The sequence below is a fragment of the Tamandua tetradactyla genome, chromosome 16, assembly GCF_023851605.1.
Source record: "Tamandua tetradactyla isolate mTamTet1 chromosome 16, mTamTet1.pri, whole genome shotgun sequence".
Classification (NCBI taxonomy): domain Eukaryota; kingdom Metazoa; phylum Chordata; class Mammalia; order Pilosa; family Myrmecophagidae; genus Tamandua; species Tamandua tetradactyla.
Window position 1 is genome coordinate 4,915,247 of NC_135342.1, and position 18,525 is coordinate 4,933,771.

General features: G+C 47.6%; 2 protein-coding genes across 4 annotated transcripts; both read right to left on the bottom strand.

Moving 5' to 3' along the window:
• Window positions 1-916: 916 nt before the first annotated feature.
• LOC143658636 (leukocyte immunoglobulin-like receptor subfamily A member 5) lies at window positions 917-2,252 on the bottom strand. Of its 2 annotated transcripts, none has more exons than XM_077130778.1 (3): window positions 1,611-2,252; window positions 1,138-1,342; window positions 917-1,006 (listed from the first exon to the last, which is right to left on the bottom strand). In XM_077130778.1, exons 1-3 carry the CDS (start codon window positions 1,752-1,754, stop codon window positions 945-947), a joined length of 411 nt encoding a protein of 136 aa, XP_076986893.1. In that variant the 5' UTR covers window positions 1,755-2,252; the 3' UTR covers window positions 917-944. The 2 variants fall into 2 exon arrangements, with proteins under 2 accessions (XP_076986893.1, XP_076986895.1); XM_077130780.1 differs by having other exon boundaries at window positions 1,138-1,422.
• A 4,993-nt stretch (window positions 2,253-7,245) lies between these two features.
• LOC143658634 (leukocyte immunoglobulin-like receptor subfamily A member 6) lies at window positions 7,246-17,295 on the bottom strand. 2 transcript variants are annotated; one of them, XM_077130776.1, is made up of 12 exons: window positions 17,147-17,293; window positions 16,957-16,992; window positions 16,545-16,832; window positions 16,111-16,404; window positions 15,560-15,856; window positions 14,999-15,301; window positions 14,637-14,687; window positions 12,964-13,074; window positions 10,656-10,698; window positions 10,534-10,571; window positions 10,266-10,318; window positions 7,246-8,662 (listed from the first exon to the last, which is right to left on the bottom strand). In XM_077130776.1, exons 1-12 carry the CDS (start codon window positions 17,178-17,180, stop codon window positions 8,516-8,518), a joined length of 1,695 nt encoding a protein of 564 aa, XP_076986891.1. In that variant the 5' UTR covers window positions 17,181-17,293; the 3' UTR covers window positions 7,246-8,515. The 2 variants fall into 2 exon arrangements, with proteins under 2 accessions (XP_076986891.1, XP_076986890.1); XM_077130775.1 differs by lacking the exon at window positions 7,246-8,662 and having other exon boundaries at window positions 8,674-10,318; window positions 17,147-17,295.
• Between the last annotated feature and the right edge of the window lie 1,230 nt (window positions 17,296-18,525).

Here is an 18,525-nt window from a genome sequence, read left to right on the forward strand (position 1 = left end):
TCGTTTGAGCCTCTGGAGATGAGGACTTATGGAAAAAAACATGTGAGATGGCAATTGCTCTTCTCTCTGCAACTCATCTGGGCCTCTAGAAAACAGGACCACAGAGAAGAGCGAGGGATTGCCACCGCTACACGCCGCCTCCCCCCAGCTGGACCACAGAGAGAGGTGAAGCAGCCTGTCTGCTCTCTCTGTTTCCCCTTCGGCCAGGCCCATGGATAGCAGGGCCATGGAGAGGATCAAGGAACTAGGTCTACTCTTCTCTTCCCGCCCCAGCTGAGCTTCTTCTCCCTCAGCCTTTCTCCCCCACACTGACCACACCACAGGCACCACCACAGCACTCCGGAGCTCGAGGCTGCCTCTCGTATATCCAATTTTCTCCCTAGCTTCTGTGAATATTTGAAGAGGAGAAGGATTCACTGAGAAGCTGAACCCAGGGCTGGGAAACGGACTTTTCTGTTACTGAATAATCATTAACTTCTTCCAAGCTGCAGTCCTAAGTGTTGCCTAAAACGGTGACAGGAGATGGATGTGGGGCTGCCCTACCTTCGCCAGGCCCAGCTCTCACTGGACCCTCCCCAAGCCTCCCTTTCAGTGACCCTGGCCCTGGGAAGCCCATGTTACTGGCCACCTATCACCATCAAGGCTCCCCTGTGCACATGACTCAGATGTGCCATTTTAGGGTCTCAGGAAAGATGGGGCTGGGCAAGGGCTTCACGTCCTGTGATCTTGGTGTCTGGAGAGTCACTGGGAAACAAACACCCAGTAGTAGCTGAAAGAGCCATAGCACCTGTAGGTACCCCCGTGGGGGGCAGTTACGGGGCCCATAGGGAAGAGGGCCTGGTACCCCCCAGCAGAGAACTGTGACTTCACAGCACGGGCCGGGGAGGCTCCTCCCTCCTTAAGCAGATGGAAAGTGCCCATGAGGTTCTGAGCACAGGAGAGGGTCACGCTCCCTCCTGAAGCCACCACAGGGCTTGGCTGGGCTGAGAGGGTTTGCTGTAGGCTCCTGAGGGAGAGGAAGGCAGCTGCGTTAAAGGGGGGCTCCCATCACCCCAGTAGGTCCCCTGATGGCCAGGCCCCCTTCCCTCCTGCGTGAGGAGGGAATCATGGAGGAGGGGGCTGGCTCTTCCCTCTTACCTGTCACCACCAGGTGCAGGGGGTCACTGGGCTCTGACCAGCCCCCCGAGCTGTGATAGACACACCGGAACCGCCCTGCAGTGTATGCGCTCATGGATTCGATGGAGAATCCAACCGTATCCCTGGAGTCCAGTGGGGTCTGCGTATCCCAGGGTTTGGAGACTCCCTCCTTCCTTAGATGGTAGCTGTCAGCCTGCTGGGTCCCCTGACACCAGAGGGTCACAGGGCTCCCCAAGGGGATCATGGAGCCTGAGTCAGCCCAGAGAGAGGGTTTGGGGAGGGTCCCTGCAAAGGAGTCAGACCTGGAGCGTCAAGGGGTTCCCCTGCCCTCAGTTTCCCCAGCTGTCACCCGAAGGCCCCTCCCAGACTGGTCACCCTCAGCCCAGATCTGATGAGCCCCCACCCCAGTTGCCTACGGGGATTCATTGTGTTGAGCCAGGAGATGGGGGCTGGGAGGTCTGGGGAGGACTCACCCGCCTGGACATGCTCCCACTGGCCGCTGCACATCCCTGGAAGAGAGTCCCCATGAGGGGCTCATCCCTCCACCCACACAAGGAAGCTCCTTCCACGGTTTGAACACAGTCAGTCCAGTTCTGGAGCTGAGCACATTCTCTCATTCCGCGAGGGGCTCAGCCTCGCCTTAAGCTTCCTAATCCAGGGGTCTCCTGGTGTAGGGGACCCCAGTCCAGCATCAGGGAACTCTCTCTTTTTCTCTGAAACTCACAAGACAAAGAAGGGCAGTGAGGGCCTGGGTCGTGGCGCTGCCTCCCACTGTGCACCACGGGGAAGATGAGTGGACAGTGCTGCCTTCCTGGACAGACAGACACACAGGGTGGGAGAAGTCCTGCATCCCCCCTGTGGGGTGGTCATCGGCGGCCTCTCTGGGGGTGGACACATCCTGCCCTCAGGTCATGGCTCTCGCTTCCTGGAGTTGGGGCTGAGGGGAGAACCTGTCTTCATGGAACCTTTTCTGAGCATATTTGAAGTCACCCCAACATTCTGCCACTTTAGAGGTTGTACGACCTAGGATAACTCACTTCCCTTTTCTTGGCCTCCATAAATAGGAAGGGTCTTCTTTCTCGGATACCAACAATTAAGGCATTCTTATTGACCCTTTACAACGTGCCAAGGCCTTGGGAGGCATCAGTGAACCAGAAATATTCCCTGGAATACAGAGTTTATAAACAATTATATGATGAATACCAAAATTACTACTGTGAAAGGCTGTACAAAAGGAGAAGAACGAGGAACAAAGAGATGGTATAGAAGCAATCCACTGGAATTAAGGGAGAGAAGGAAGATCTTTTGGAGGAACTGGAGACCCAAAGCATGAGTAGAAGTTATCCGGGGAGAGACTGGAGGTGAGAGCTTCCAGTGAAAGAAGAAGCTTGGGCTGATCTAGAAATAACAAATCCAGAAGGGCTGAAGAGGAGGAAGCGAGGGGATTTTACCTTTAATGCAATGGGAAGGATTATTAACAACATTATTGAAGAATTAAGTGTGTATCATAAAATTAGTGTATTTCAAATGTACAATTCAGCAGAGTTACTGATTGGTACAAAGCAAAGGGAATATTTTTGAGCAAGGAGAGCCTTAGTACAGATTTATATTTTAATACGATCACTATGTGTAAAGAATGGAATGTAGAAGGGCTCTACTAATAATAAATAATAAGAAGAACCTGACGTTATCTGAACCCCTATATGATGCCAATCAGGGTCCTAAGTGGTTTATGTGGATTTCTCATATAACTCTCACATAAATCCTAAGATGTAAAAACAATTTCAATGAGGGAAACAAGATGGGGGTGATGCTCAGTGTTTAGATTGAAGGCTTTAAAGAATTTTCTAGGTCCAAACTGGCTGAGACAACAGCCTTGGGAAGGCATAAAAGAGCGATGGAGTGGAATAACTGTAACCAGTTTGTTTGAGGCAGGGAGATGAGGACTTGCTGTGAATGGAGAAGTTAACCTGGTCTTTCATCAACGGCCTTGAGTGTCAGAGGGAGGATTTTGGATCTTATTTTGAAGAGGATGGAAGCTGTTGGAAGAATTTTGAGTACCAAAGAGCTAAATCCAGTAGGGTGATTAGAAGACTTCCCTGGAGTTAATGAGAAGAATGAAATGGAACAAGCAGTAGAGGTGTAGGGGGGTGAGGAAGGAGGCTGTTGTGACAGCACGTACAATATGCCTTAAGCCTTCAATGGTGGGGACTGCGGTGACACAGAAGAGGGTTCAGGGGGTTCTAGAATATGGTTTGGTGACTAGATGTGAAGCTGAACAGCATGAATAATTGAGGACTTGGAGGAGCCAATGAAAGGAGATGGGAAGAGAGAGGAACGGAGAGATGTTTTTAAGACTCGTCACAGAATCTGAGAAGAAACCACAGCCTTCCTTCTTGACCTGGACTTTGGATTTTCTTCCTGTTTTTGCTGAAGCTGTCAGAATTGCAATATACCAGAAATGGAATGGCTTTTAAAAAGGGAATGTGTTAGTTACAAGTTTATAGTTCTAAGGCTTTGAAGGTGTCCAAATTAAGTCATCCAGGAAAAGATACCTTGGTTCAAGAAGGCTGATGATGTTCAGGGTTTCTCTCTCAGCTGGAAGGGCACATGGTGATGTCTTCTAGCTTTCTTTCCAGGAATCTTCAATGGCTTGAAGATTCTGTTGGTTCTGGTGGCTCTAAAGCTTTTTCCAAAATGGTTCCCTTCTAAAGGGCTCCACTAGCAACCCCACCTTGAGTGGGTGGAGACACATCTCCATGGAAACCATCTAATTAAAAGTTACCACCCACAGTTGGGTGGGTCACATCTCCATGGACACAATAAAAAAGCTCCCACCCAACAATACTGAATGAGGATTAAAATACTTGGCTTTTCTGGGGTACACAACAGATTCAAACTGGCATACTTCCTTTCAAATACGTCTTATAAGCAGTAGGATCCTTCCCTTTATCACTGAAGGTTGACTCCTGAGTTATTTCTGCCTCCTCATGCCGCTTCATCCACTGAGTTGAACTTTAACCCCATCCTATGGAATCTGTTGGGAAAGAGCACTGGTATGGGGGAATCCACCAATTTCTTATTAACCGACTGTGGGACCTTGCACAGGTCACTTACCACTCTGATTCTCATTTTCCTTGTTTGTCAAAAAACATGAATGACCCCTCCTTGCAGGGTTGTTGTGATGGTCAGAGGTGTCTGGGGCCCAGAAGGGCTCAATATCAGGTAATCTCTTGGATCAGCTTGAGACACACCGACGGAGTAACAGCGAGAAGTAGGATGGAAGGCTTCGTAATAAAGTTTGCAGAGTGAGCACATACTCAGGTTTCCAAACTAAGAAAAAGTTTGGATACAAATATCTTAAAATGCCCAGCCGCAGTCAAAAGAAAAAAAAAAAAAAAAAAAAGAAGGTGAAGGGAACTTTAGAAATTACAGTGAACCTGAAACAATAGACTGAATCTCAGCATCCTATGACTGTCTGGAACCCTCTTCGGGTCATAGCATTTGAGTTTCCCCATCTGTGCGGACACAGGAAATGGAGGTGCAGAGGTGACACTGGGCTCCTGGGGTGAAGCTGGAAGCTCTAAATCAGCTGCCTGCACATGAATGGAATTAGGGTCATGGTCAGAATTCAGGTCCCTTCCCCAGAGTGTGGATGCAAAGATTTTCTCCAGCAAAGGAAAGATGAGCGTCTGTCATCCATGTGGCGGGGTCTCCCAGCTGTCAGCAACCAACACAGTGCAAACCCCGGAGCAGCCTTTGGAGCTGTTACATTATGAGGCAACAGCCCCTGCTAAGCTACCATGGAGTAAGCACTTATCCCCAAGAACCCTATGGTAAAAAAATTCTATTGAAGATTATTGCAAAGGAAGAAAGGCAAAATATATATAAGGACAAACGATGCCATGAGAAACACCCTAAGTACACCATAATTATAGGAAATGAAACCCAAGGAAACAGAAAATTGCAAAATCAAGAAGTGACTTCAAAATTAGCATGTTCTAAATCCTCAAAAATTAAATATGTATGTTAATTAAAATAGTCTGTTTTGAAAATTAACTAGATATGTAGAAGAGGAAACATAAATGATTAGATTTAAAAGCCTTGAAAGATTCATTTCAAAATGAACATGGAGAAACTATGAGGAAATTGGAGAAGATAAAAGTGAAGAAATCTTCCTGAACTCTGAGAAGTCGGTCATGGATGTAGAAAATACAGAAGTCGGTCATGGATGTAGAAAAATAAACTGAGAGACATGCATAGTAGAATTTAAGTAAAAGGAAAATGTTTTATGAAATGACACTGGTCGAAGTGGTGAAGGCTGAGGCATTTCCAGAAAAGAAATAAGGAAGATTATGAAATGGAATACACATAATAAATCCCAAGGGGGTTATTTAAAAAAACAGAATCCATCCCTTGACACATCATAGCAATATAAATAGTGCAGAGTATCAAGGACAAAATGGAAAATTCTAAAACCTGACTTGAGGTAATGGCAAAGAACCTTTAAATGACAATATGCCTCGTCAGCATAGATTTCATCACCAATATTATGTGAATGCTTCAAACTGAATAACTGTCAGTCAGGAATTTTATACTCAGCCTAGTCATGATATGAAGCTCAGGGGAGAGGGTCAGCTGCCGGTTTGCCCCTGCGCTCAGGTGGTCTGGGTCCTCTCTGTTCTGTTCGGACTCCAGCCTCATGCGTCAATCCTGGAATCAGTGCATACCTTGTTTACCTTCTCGAGGGATGCAGAATTTAGAGGGGAACAGGTCCCATGTAGGGGCAAATATTTCATTGGTTCTAAATGTTAAGATGTTGCTCATTATCTCCAACAAAGAATGACTGGCTGCTCATATGCACCCTCCATAAAAATGGGGGAGGAAAATAAGTATCTTCAGAGATACAAGGTCTTAGAAATGGTCACCTTCAGCGAGTTAAATTTTGTCATTTGCAAGAGGAAGCAATTAATTATTTGCCTCAGGGCATTTTGTGTCCTGACTACAAAAGCTCTCTGGGTGATTTTAGTGACTAGAATTCAGGTCCATCTGAATTCAACTCTCACCCTGTTGGTGCTACTCCAGGCAGCCTTCCTAAGCATGGTGGTGAAGTAGAAGCGTTGAACCCTCAGAGGCTACATGACATTATTATTGAAACAACAGCAGAACTGGAAATGCAAACACTGGGTCCTGACCTGCTGGGACATATGATGAGAGCTGATGGCTCACGGTGTTCCCAAAGGTTGGTAGATGTCTAACAGTGGTATCAGAGAACTGGTTTTGTTTGTCAAGAGCAGATTACCTTAGTGAAACCACCCCAGTGAGAAATCACGATCAAGTTACCAACTTTACAGATGTCAGACTCAGACATGGGCGGTTGAAAGGAAGATCCATTTGCATGAGGAATCCTGCAACACCACAGCAAGTGCACACCACCCAAAGGCTTGTCTCCCAAAGCAACATATAGGTATTTATCTCAGTAAAGGGGGATAGTTACATCTCCCAGGCTGTTAATACAGAGTCGGAGCTGATTGTGTTGTCAGGGAACCCCGGTACCATTTGCACCTGTTGGTGAAGGGTCCTGTGGAATCCATTTAATAAATGGTGTCCTGGACTAAGCCCAGGTCTAGGGTGGTTGTGTCTGCATGTGTGAGTGATTAGTACTATGAAATTTTATCACTCTGCAGATTCCTAAATCCTTCACCACTGCCAAGGAACACAACAGTTCCATCATCACAAGACTCTGCTCTGTTGCCCTCTAAAACCCTCCCTTCTCCCCCCATCCCCATCCAGCCACCATTCCTAAACCCTGGCAACCACTCATCTGTTCTCCATTTCAAATGTTGTCATGTCAAACATGTCACATAAATGAAATCATAAAGTATGGAAGCTTTTAGAATTGGCTTTCTTTACGCAGCCTATTCCCTGGAGACTTATCCACGCGGTTCCATGGATCAAGAGTCTGTTCTTATTACACCAAGGTACTATTTCATGCATGCATGCAACACAGTTTGTCTCACCACCCACTTTTTGAAGGACATCTGGGTTGTTTCCAGCTCACGGTTATTACAAATAAAGCTGCTATGAATGTTCATATGCAACTATTAAAACAGTAACATTTTATTTTAAAAAACATAAAATAAAATTTTCAGGGAATACAGTTAGGCAAAGATTTCTTAGACCTCATAATGAAAGTATGGTCCATAAAAAGAAACAAATAAATCAAGCACCTTTATATTTTTGATAATTATTTGTATTCACAAATGGTACTACATTTTTTCAAAACTACTGTTGCATCTATTGAGATGATCATTCTTTCTCTATTAATTACATAAATATGATGAATCATGTTGATTGACTTTTGAGTGTTAAGCCATTTTATATTCCCAAAACGTAAGCAACTTGATCATAACAGGATATTTGGCCAGTGTTTTGTTAAGTTATTTTGCCTCTAAGTTTATGTGAGAGTGAAGTGTGATTTTCGTTTCCTGAAATATACTTGTCAGGATTTCATACTAGCCTACTAAATACATTAGGAAGTGCTAACTATTGAAAATGCATGTAAGAGTAATATTTTCTTAAGTGTTTGGAAGAACTCATCAGGGAAATGTGTACCTTGGGTTTTGTGGAATAAATTTAAGTTTCAGATTAATTGATAAATAGGTGTTGATTGAGATTTTCTAGTTATCCTTAAGACCATGTTGGAAAATTGCACTTTGGAAATGTTTGTTCATTTTGCCTAAATTGAATAAGCCTGTTCATAATGGCCATTTAGTAGTATCAAAGTCTGTAGGATCTGTAGTGATGCCTCATTTCACTTCTGATATTGGTCATTTGTGCCTTCTCTCTTTTATCTTGGTCAGTGTGACTCAGGCTTGATACATTTAAAGAGTATTCATTAAAATTTTTTTTGGCTTCATTGATTTTTCTCTCATATTTTTCTTATCATTTTGTTCTTATTATTATACCCTTTCTCTTAAAGGGAATAACTTGAAATTCTTTTCCTAACTTCTTGAGAGGGTAGCTTAGTCCATTGCTATTCAGACTTTCATTTTTTCTCCTAATATTTTCATATAGGCACATACTTTCCCTATTTCATGGTTTTTTTTGTGTGTAAGTTAGCTTCATCATTCAAGTAAAAATGAATCTGACTTTATTTGTGTTTTTCTCCTCTAACCCATTGGCTATTTAGACGTGATTGCCTTATTTACAAATATATAGGGGTATTACCCATGTTTGCAGATTAGGTAACTTCAAAAATCCCAAGATATCTTGCATGCTATAAAGTTCTCCAAGCTGGGCTTTATTGGCAGGTTTGTGGAGGCAGCTCCACCGCTGTCTCCCTCCTTGGAGTGTGGTGACTGGGTCTTGTCCTGGGCTATTTGTTGGCCAGGACAGCATACACGCTGGGCTCGGCCAGGGGGTCTCCTGCCTGGGAGGAAGGGGCTATGGATGTCTCCCCTCCAGGACTAAGGTTGTTCAGCTGGGCATAAATTACATCTTGGGGGTCTTCAGTAGCAGCATCCTGGGGAGTGGGCAGAGAGTGAGAAGACAGGTAAGAGGTCAGGGCAAGGAGACCCCTGGGATGCTGGAGAGGAAAGAACACACCTGACTCTCCTCCCTCCGCTCATCTGCTCTTCATTTCCAGCAGTTCCATTCCCCCAGTGGAGGGAAGGCGGGATGGGCATTCCCTGCCTAACTCTGGATTTGAGCTATGTTGGCTGGTATGTGTTACTCTCTGTGAGTCTTCAGTTTCAGGGCTCTGGTGGAGAAAGACAGTGAGAGTGAAACTGATTTCCCTCTTTCTACTTTTGTTTCTCTTCTTTTTATTTTTCACAAAGAAGCCAAAAAGCTTATCTTAAAACAGAAACTGGATCATGTGACTTCCTTGCTCAAAACCTTCCAGAGTTCCCATATGGTGTAAAAGGCGCTGCTTCCTGCTTTTCTGGTGACACAGCCTGATACTCTTACCCCTGCTCGTTTGTATCCAGACACACCACCCATTTTTCTATCTAAATGAGTTCCTGCTTCAAGGCTTTCACATTTACTATTTCTTCTGTCTGCATTCACTCATCTGTCAGGGATTCAGTTATTTTCTCCTCATTCATATCTCAGGGAGACTTTTCCCTCACAAACACACCCTATCCCTTTATCTTGCTTTATTTTTCTTCATAGAATTTATGCAAGTATATCGTATGTATTTGCTTATATTCCTCTTGTCCTGTAAAATACTCTAAATGAGGGGATAGTTGCTTTTATTTTTGGTTACATTTCTAGGGTTAAAACAGAGCCTAGCAAACAATAGATTCTGAATACATATTTGTCACCTTACTGAAGGAAGGAGACAGTCACTTGGAATCTTGAAAGATATTCAGTTAGTTTTTATTAATTTACTCTCTCTCTCTCCACTCAAGCTCACATACATGCCCATACAAATGCTCATAGATAGTTGACTGCTCGAGGCTGAGGGTAGGAAAGAGGTCAGGGCTGGAAATAATTTTGGATCATGCATATATAGATGGTTCAGAAAAGAAAGCCATTGTACTGCTGTGTCTGGAATTAAAGAACTTTGGCCCATAAAACAGTGTTGTTTCATGGCGAGGTTAATGAAATGGCTGAGGTGGACTTCTTGTGGAAGCAGAGACAATCACCAAGCGTAACTTAAAAGGCACATTATCCTGCATTTAAAGTTATGGAACTTGAGGAAAGAGAGTCAACAGGAGAGGGGAAGGAGCAGGGTCTAGTGCAGGGGTGAGCTTGTCTATAGAGTGCCTGCTCTAGTGCAAATATGGAGAAGGCGAACTTCAAACCCACCAGACCATCTTTCATTCCCCGTGGAGCTGTGCACACACCGTACAGCTGTACCTGCCAGTCCTGGTATTCTGAGACCCAGGATGCACCAACCATTGGCAGATCCCAGGTAAGGGGTCAGGAAGAATGGGTTAGGTGGTATCAGGAGCACCTGCTAAGAGTGAGCTCATAGCCACCAGGAGGGCAGCATGAGGCAAGGGGACAGGAAAGGACAGATGCTGCAGAGTGCAAACAGGCAGGAGGAAGGAGCAGTGTCCAGTGGATTTGCCTGTTGACAGGAGTGCTGTAGGCACCCTGGGCAGGCACGGGAGGCTCACCCGACTGTCCACCTCTCTGTCCTCCTCAGCTTTGTCGTCTCCAACAGCAGTATCTGCAGCGGGCAGAACAGGGAGGGTCTATTTCTTGGCAAGATTCCTGGCACACCCCTCTCATTACTAGGAGGGGGACTGAGGCCCGGCAAGGGCAGTGATGTGCCTGGGATCACAACGATTTAGACTGTCATGCCTCCTCACCCCCAAGCCCAGAACTCTTCCCAGCCAGTCCCCCGCCCCCATCTCGCTCCACCCGCTGGTCCTTTCCCCTTACACTGGTTCTCCTCTTGGAAGTCAGCTACACAGCTGGATCTGAGGAGAGGAAACAGGAGCATTGGCAATAGTGAAGGAACTACAGGCAGAGGTAGAAGGCCTGGGCCTCGGCGGAGGACTTACCTTCTCTGCACGCCTCTGGCTTTAGCATCTGGAACGGCAGCACCTGGAAAAAATCAGAAATATCCTTGAAACCTCCCCAGAACTCGGCCTCCCTGGCTGAAGTAAGAGCTACAGAGGACCCCCGCCCTGAGGGATTTATTCACATCTCTGTTTAGGATTGAAGATAAACAAGACTGAAATGTAATCTTCAAAACTTGCATATATAATTCAAATATACATATTTTTTGTATGCTGTGCAGTGGGGGTCACATTTCATGCTTTTCTATGTGACTATCCTGGTTATTGCAGCACCATCCAATATTTTTTAAAAGCTGGAAAAAATAAAAAATTCTAAGTCTGTTTATATTAAGTCTCTTCTTTCTAGATTATTTTATAATAATTTAAGCCTTTAGAAAAAAAATGCAAGAACTGTATAAAGCATCCTGGCCTTATCTCCAAGTAGATTTCTGAATTGTCAGTATTTTTTTCACGCATGGATATGTATACAGATGGATCCAGATGATAGTATGCATAGATTTATTATGTATTTATCTCTAAACATTTTGTATACATATAAATATAGATAGATAAATGAATGATAGATACACATACCAAAGGAGAGAGTTAAATTTTGATCTCCTTCACCGTCACCCCTAAATATGCTGGCATATGCCTCTCATCTATAACAACACCTGCCTACATAATTCCCACACCAGCCCACCCTTCAGGAAATAATCTACACTGATAACCCCGCTCATGAAATCACAATTCATTTTTCTCCATCCTTCCCAAATGTCTCTCTCTCTTTCTGGTCCTGGAATCTCTCCTGTAACATGTGTTGCATTTGGTTGTGATGTCTCATCTGTCTCCTTCAATCTGGAAGAGTTCCTCCATCTTTTGCTGTCCTGATATCCTTGCCATCTTAAAGAATACAGGCTTTGCATTCTGTAGGATGGCATCTATCCAATGTGGCCTTAACAGCAGACTTGGGTGACACATTTCTGGAGGAGCACCCCAGAAATGAGACCGAGGTCTTCTCTGTCAGCATTAGGGAACACACGACATCTTCCCGGCCTCTCCCTGCTGATGGGAACCCTGGTCAAGCGGATATTTGCTGGAGTTCTGGTTTGTGAGGTCAGTGATTTCCTCTTAGTATTTAACTAGTGTTGGGTGGGGTGTATTCAGGTATTAGTACAGTGTCTTGCCTTTCATCATAACTACAACTGCCAGTCTCAGTACCCATTGATAATCTGACCATATCACCCACTCTGGAGATAACTCCAAATCTTAACTATTTCCATAGCTCCTTCTACATTTATTAGTTGGTATTCTACTCTAAAGTTTTCCCATTTCTCCCATTTATTATTTATTTACTTGCTCATTTATTAACTCAAGTGTGAACGGATAGATTTCTGCTTTATTCAATGCAGTTGAACACTCATGATTTACTTTAATGTTGAGATTATTTGGCTCCTTCTTCTCATCATCCTTTGAGCATTTTTCTACTTTCAAACTCAATAGGATGTGCAAGGATCAACAGGAGCTTTGCCTATCCCAGCCCTGGAACTGAGAACTCTCAACAATATATAGCTGAGAGGGTATTTTTAAACAGAAACACAAAAACAAGCTCATGTGTTGATCGATTGATGACAACATTCAGACCAGAGGCTCCCAGGAACCTAACTCTGGGGACAATGATTCCGCATTCACTAATTCTGTGCTTGCGATGACAGTCTAGAGCACAAACTACCATAAATAACAAGAATCGCGTGTATATGAATATTAAAAATGAGGTCCTACTGATATTTACAAATCCAAGAGAGTTTTCTAGCCTTTCAGCTTTCCAAATTTTATAAATCCCTTCATAGACAGTGATCGAATTGTGTCCATTTATCCCCAATACGTTATGTATTTGCTCAAAACCACAAACATTCCAATCACCCTTAGAGCCTCTCCAACTTGTCTCCTCTGTGCACCCCTCCCACCTGCCTACCTTCCTGGGCAGCAGGTTGGCATGCCCTCTCCCAACACCAACCTGCTCCCCGAGACACTGGGCACATACAATGCACTTTCGTGTCCACCACCCCCCTTCCTAGAATGCCCGAATTCTGTCCTAGGAAGATTATGAAAAGGAAGTTGGGATAGAGGGCTTTCTAGATTTTGGGAGGAGGATACTTAGTTTGGAGACTTTTCAAAATTGGACAGTTTTTCATCTCTTTGGCACTGTTTTGTTTTGTTTTCCCGTCAGGGCCCTAAGAATACACCTCGCCTGCCGTTTGAGTAGGAACCCACCTCTCAGGTAGACCAGCTGTCCCCTTCTTCTACTCACCTGCCTTCCTGCATTTTCTCTGGTGCTGGTGTCGGATGAGGAGGAAGAGGAAGATGAATAGAGCAATGGCCAGTGAGATCCCAATCACGATGATCAGGTATGTTTGGAGACCTTTAGGGTAATAATACCATAAATTAGTAATGATGCCATTAAATTGAGCCCTACTCTTCCAGGCACATGCTGGGAACTTTGCATTGATTGCCCCCAACATTCACATAGTACTTCAACATGGGATGGCCACCCCTACCCCGCCCATTTTACACGTGAGGAAACTGAGGCTCAGAGATGTAAATCTCATGACCTCAGTTATCCTGCCAGGGACTGGCAGTGCTGGGACTTAAACCCAGGGCGGTGGGTTCCCTTGTGCTTCTCTCATTCTGTCCAACCACCAGGACCTGCTTCAAGCTTTGCGAGCTCCTTACCTGATCAAAAGGCCATGTGCTCCGAACCCCTGTGCCCTAATTCTCTCCTTTAGCTAAAGCTGATGGTACTTCCTCACAATAGACAGGGTCGGTCTATTTCTTGGCAAGATTCCTGGCACACCTCTCCCTCAATCCAACAGGGACTTAATGGGACTGCTCAAACATTGGGTCTGCACAGGGAGCCCTCTGTGTCCTTCCCCATCCCACAGCCCAGACAAACTCTGACATGCCCTCTGCCGAGCACTGACACTCCCACCCAGAGACTCTCTGGCCACTGGGGAATGTATTGACCTGGGAAGGGGCAGAAGGATGAATCTGCCATTTTCTGAGCTCCTTTGGGACAGGAGCTCATGGCGGTTGGGACAGATCCCATGCTGAGGGCTTTCATTTTGGGGGTCATACTTAAATCTCTGCAAACCTGTGAGGCAGACCGTAGGAGGCAAATTTTATAGACCATGAAATTTAGACTTAAAGAGGGAATATGACTTCTCCAAGGCCCAATACTGGGAAGCAGCAGAGCTGGGACTTACAATCAGGAGAGTCTGAACTTCAAGCCCTTGTTTATGGTTTGATTTTTTTTCCCACAAGAGCTGCTTGGATAAGAATGTGGCTAAAGAACACTGGGCTGAGAGAAAAGAGTTCAGATGCCTACTCAGTTATTGCTCGATTCTCCTCTGCTGCCTCCAACACCCCAACACTGCCTGCACTTAACTGCTGAAGACCCGGGGCAGCTTCTGTGTAGTCAGGACTGAGAGATCTTTTGATATCTGAGCTGGCCCCTCCTCTATAGCATGTGGAGGCACAGAGGTCTGGATAGGAAAGGGAGTTGTCCAACTTCACCATCTTTGGAAGTACTGTCCTCCCAATGGATTCCACTCCATCTTTCCTAATCCAAGTCCCTTCTTCACTGACCACTTGGACTTGGAGCAGGGGCCAGAAGAAATTATTTATGGTCTGTGGGCAATCAGGACCCAGATGAAGGGTTGAGGCTATTGTTCTCCCCATTTTATCCATGGCTTCTCCCCCAGGGAGGACATCCCCCATGTATCTCTCTGCCTTAACCACCTCACCCATCATCAGGTCATGACCTCGGAGCCCCTGGGTGCCCTGTGGTCCATAGCCTGAATTTTGGTCCCACCTCAGCTCCTGTGGGACACAAGTCATGTCTGAGAATTTGAACCAGGAGTTAGATTAACTGAGACTCTAGAGAAGGGAAATTGTAAACTCTGGACAAAAGCATCTTTGACTCACCTGGTGTTGAATTGAGCACTGCAGGTGGGGGGCTGGGGCTTCCAGGGGATCCTGGGAATCAGGAGAAGAGAAGGATGAGAAGCTGGAGCTGCCCCTAGAGACCCCATCTCAGGCTTTTCCTCCCATAATGGCCCTAGGAAGCCCCAGTGGCCTCCCACCTAACGCCCCCTGGTGATGGGAGGTGAGGTGAGCAGGGCTGGTTGGGGTGCTGTTGGGGTCCATCACCTTTAGGGGCTTATGTCTCTCTGGGTGACCCTTCCTGGGAGCCCCCTCTATTCGGTTCCTGCCCAGAGTCTTTCCTGGGGTTGGGGCCCTAAATTGACCATCAACATAGACAAGGGATATAGGTGGGGACCCCTCACCTGAGACCACGAGCTCCAGAGGGTCACTGGGCAAAGAGAACTGGTAAGAGTTGGAGCTGTAGGAGACGTAGCACCTGTAGGTGCCAGCCTGGGCTGGAGTCACAGGGCTCATGGTGAAGTTGGCCAGGTACATGAGGGCTTTCTTCCAGGGTCTAAGACGCAGAGGGGTATCAGCTCCCCCCTTCTTAGACAGAAGGAAAGTGGCCACCAGGCTAAATGTCTGACAACGAAGAGTCACATTCTCTCCTGGGGACACACTGCGGCCCGGCTGGGCAGAAAGGAAGAGTAGGGACTGGAATACTCCTAGAAAGAAGGATGGGTGAGGGGCTGCCACACTCCATCTCAGTTCTGGACTGAGACTTCTGCAGAGCCCTTCTCTGAGGACCTCTCAGTCTCTGCCTCTGTCTCTCTCCATCTCCCACCCTCTCTCTCTCTCTCTTTCTATCTCTCTGTTTCTCTGGTGACCCCATATCTCTAGACCTGCCCATGACCCCCTTGGTCCCCTGGCCGGTCCTGTGCAGAGTGAGGGTCCCTGGAAGGACCCGGCTGGGGTCCCCTCACCTGTGATGAGGACGTCCAGGGGCTCGCTGGGGGCTGACCACTCGGAGGAGAGGTTGTGTCCACCGTAGCATCTGTACCTGCCCCCGTGGGTGCTGCTCACAGGCACCAGGGGGAAGTTGGCCTGAGAGAGCCCAGCCCGGGGCTGCTGGCCGAGGCGCTGGATGAGATCACGTTCCCCCTCCTTGAACAGAGCGAACCTGTCATAGCTGATGTCAGAGCGACACTGGAGGGTCAGGCTCTGTCCCAAGGCCACGATGGGGCCCGGCTGGGCCAGGAGGGATGGCTTCCTGGACACACCTGGGGGAGAGATGAGTGTGGGCATGACGGGCTGGCTTCCCTAAAGGTAGCTTTGCCTTCCTCCTTGGTTTTGGGGCCACTGTGTGTCTGGGCACCCAGGATGCCTGTTTCTTAGTTGCTCACTTTCTGTTTCTTTGTCACAAGAGACTCTGCTCATCTTGTCCTTTCTTTCCAGGGGCTCCCCTGAGGACAAGGCTCCTCTAAACCTGTCTTAGCCCTTGAGGCTTTATGGGGTGGGGACAGGACTTCCTTACCTGAGACCAGGAGCTCCAGGGGGGCACTGGGTTCCGACCACACGTGGGATCTGTCCCTATAGCGGCCATAGCATCTGAACGTCCCCCCATGTCTGGGGCTCACAGGGAACTGGGCCTGGAACTGCCCAGTGGAGAGTCGTTGTGCGTCCAGGGGCCCGAAACGCTCGTGTTCTCCTTCCTCAGACAGAATGAACTCTCCAAATCCTGTCCATGAGCCACACTGGAGGGTCACAGTCCCTCCTGATGTCACCACAGGGCTTGGCAGGGCAGAGAGGGTGGGCTTGCCAGAGGACCCTAGGAGAGAAGGAGGGGCTGTGTAAATGGGGTCCAGATCACCCCCTTTCCCCAGGGTGGGCTGTGATGGTGCGGCATTGAGAACAGACCCCCTTCCGGAGGGTGGAGCCTGAGGCTGGGACCCCTGCATGTCCTCTCACCTACTGTCACCACCAGATCCAGGGGGTCACTGTGTGCTGACCAGTCAGCAGAGCTGTGATAGTAGCAGTGATACTGGCCTGCACAGTTCTCCGTCATGTATCGGATGGAGAACTTGGCCTTGCTCCTGGGCTCCAGGGGGCTCTGGCTGTAACAGGGTGCTGGGCTTCCCTGTTTGTCCAGAAGGTACTCCTCGGCCTCCAGGCTCCCCTGACACCAGATGGTCACGGGGCTCCCCCAGGTGATCACAGAGCCTGGCTCAGCCCAGAGGGTGGGCTTGGGGAGGGTCCCTGGAAGGGAATCAGAGGTTTAGTGAGCTGACCTCGGTTCCCCCACTCTCGGCTCCAAGGCCCCTCTCAGATTTATCACCATTAGCCCAGATCAAGGAGGATGGAAATTCTGGGGTCAGCTTACCTGCCTGCACTCGTGTTCTCCAGCCAAGACTCAGCCCTGGAAGAAAGTTTCATGTGAGAGATTTGTACCCTGAAGCCTGAGCAGAGCCTCTCCTCCCTTGAGCCTCCAAGCCCTGGGGTCTCCTGGTAGACCAGGGCCTGTTTGGGGCGGGACCCCTCGCAGACTGGGGCTTCCCCCTCTCAGATCTCACCGAGGCAGAGCAGGGCAGTGAGGGTGGGGGTCATGGCGTCCTCCCACTGGGCCCAGCTGTGCGGCTGGAGGAGACCACAGTGCCCGGCAGGATGGACGGACACACAGGATATGGCCAGTGGGAGGCTGGTCCTACCCGTCACAAGGTTGTCACAGTAGCTCCACAGGAAGAGGAACTGCCCCTCCCAAAGAGGCTGGTTCTCGTTTCTCCAGGGTGGGACTGAGAGCTCCAGGTGCTCTGGAGATGTTTCTGGACTCATGTGGGGCCTTATCTGACCCACAAGCTGCTGTCCTCCACTCTTGAGGTGCTTCTCCAAGCCAACCATCTGCACACAATGTCCGAGACCCGGAGGGGCATCACTGAGCAAGAGAGTCAAACCCTGAGGCTGCAGAGCTCGGTCAGCATAAACAGGAACCCAGTGGTTTGGTTTCCTATCGCTGCTGAAACAAATTACTACAGGGTTATTGGCTTAAAACAACACAAACATTATTATCTCATTATGAGTATCACAGGTATGGCAGTGACTCGTTGGGCTGAAATCAAGGTGGCCCTCCTGGACACTCAGGGGAGGTTCGTTTCCTTGTCTTTTCCAGCATCTAGAGGCTGCCTGCCTCAGTGGTTCTTGGCCCTTCCTGCATCTTCTGAACCAGGTACATTACACCTTCAGGTCTCTCTGCCCCCCACTCTCCTCTTTTCTTCCACTTAGAAGGATTCGTGTGATGACATTGGGCCAACCCAGATCATCCAGGATAGTCTCCCAATCTCAAGGTCAGCTGAATAATATCCATAGTTCCATCTGCAACTCGAATTCCCTCCTTTCTCTGTGGTATAACATATTCACAGAGGAAGAGGACATCGCTGGGGAACATTATTCTGCCTACCCCATCCAGTAACTCATAATACAAGTAAATATTTAGTTACAATTGTGTTAAGTTGAAAAAGGAGAAATACAGGGAAAGATGAAAATGTGCAACAGGGAGATCTGACCGAGCGTCACTTAGCTCGATGGGTCGCAGGTGTGCAGCAGTTTGCCCGGTGATGGGTGGAGGCGAAACCCGCTAGAGCAGGGAGAGTCTGAAGAGTTCTAAGAATGGGGAGAAGAGAAGAGGGCTGAAGGAAGGAAGAGAGGGGAGTGCAGGGGACTTACCAGGTACCAGCTCGAACATCATGAAAGGATCTGGTATTTCATCTTGAAGACAGTGGTTCTCACCAGGGGACACGTGGCCATGACTGAAGACATTTTGGCCACCTTGACCAGTGGGTGGGCTGTTGCTGGCATCAAGTGAGCAGAGGCTAGGGACGCTGCTAAGCATCCTACAGTGCGGCACAGATCCAATCCCTCCCCTGACCAGAAATGACCCAGCTCCAAATGTCAGTAG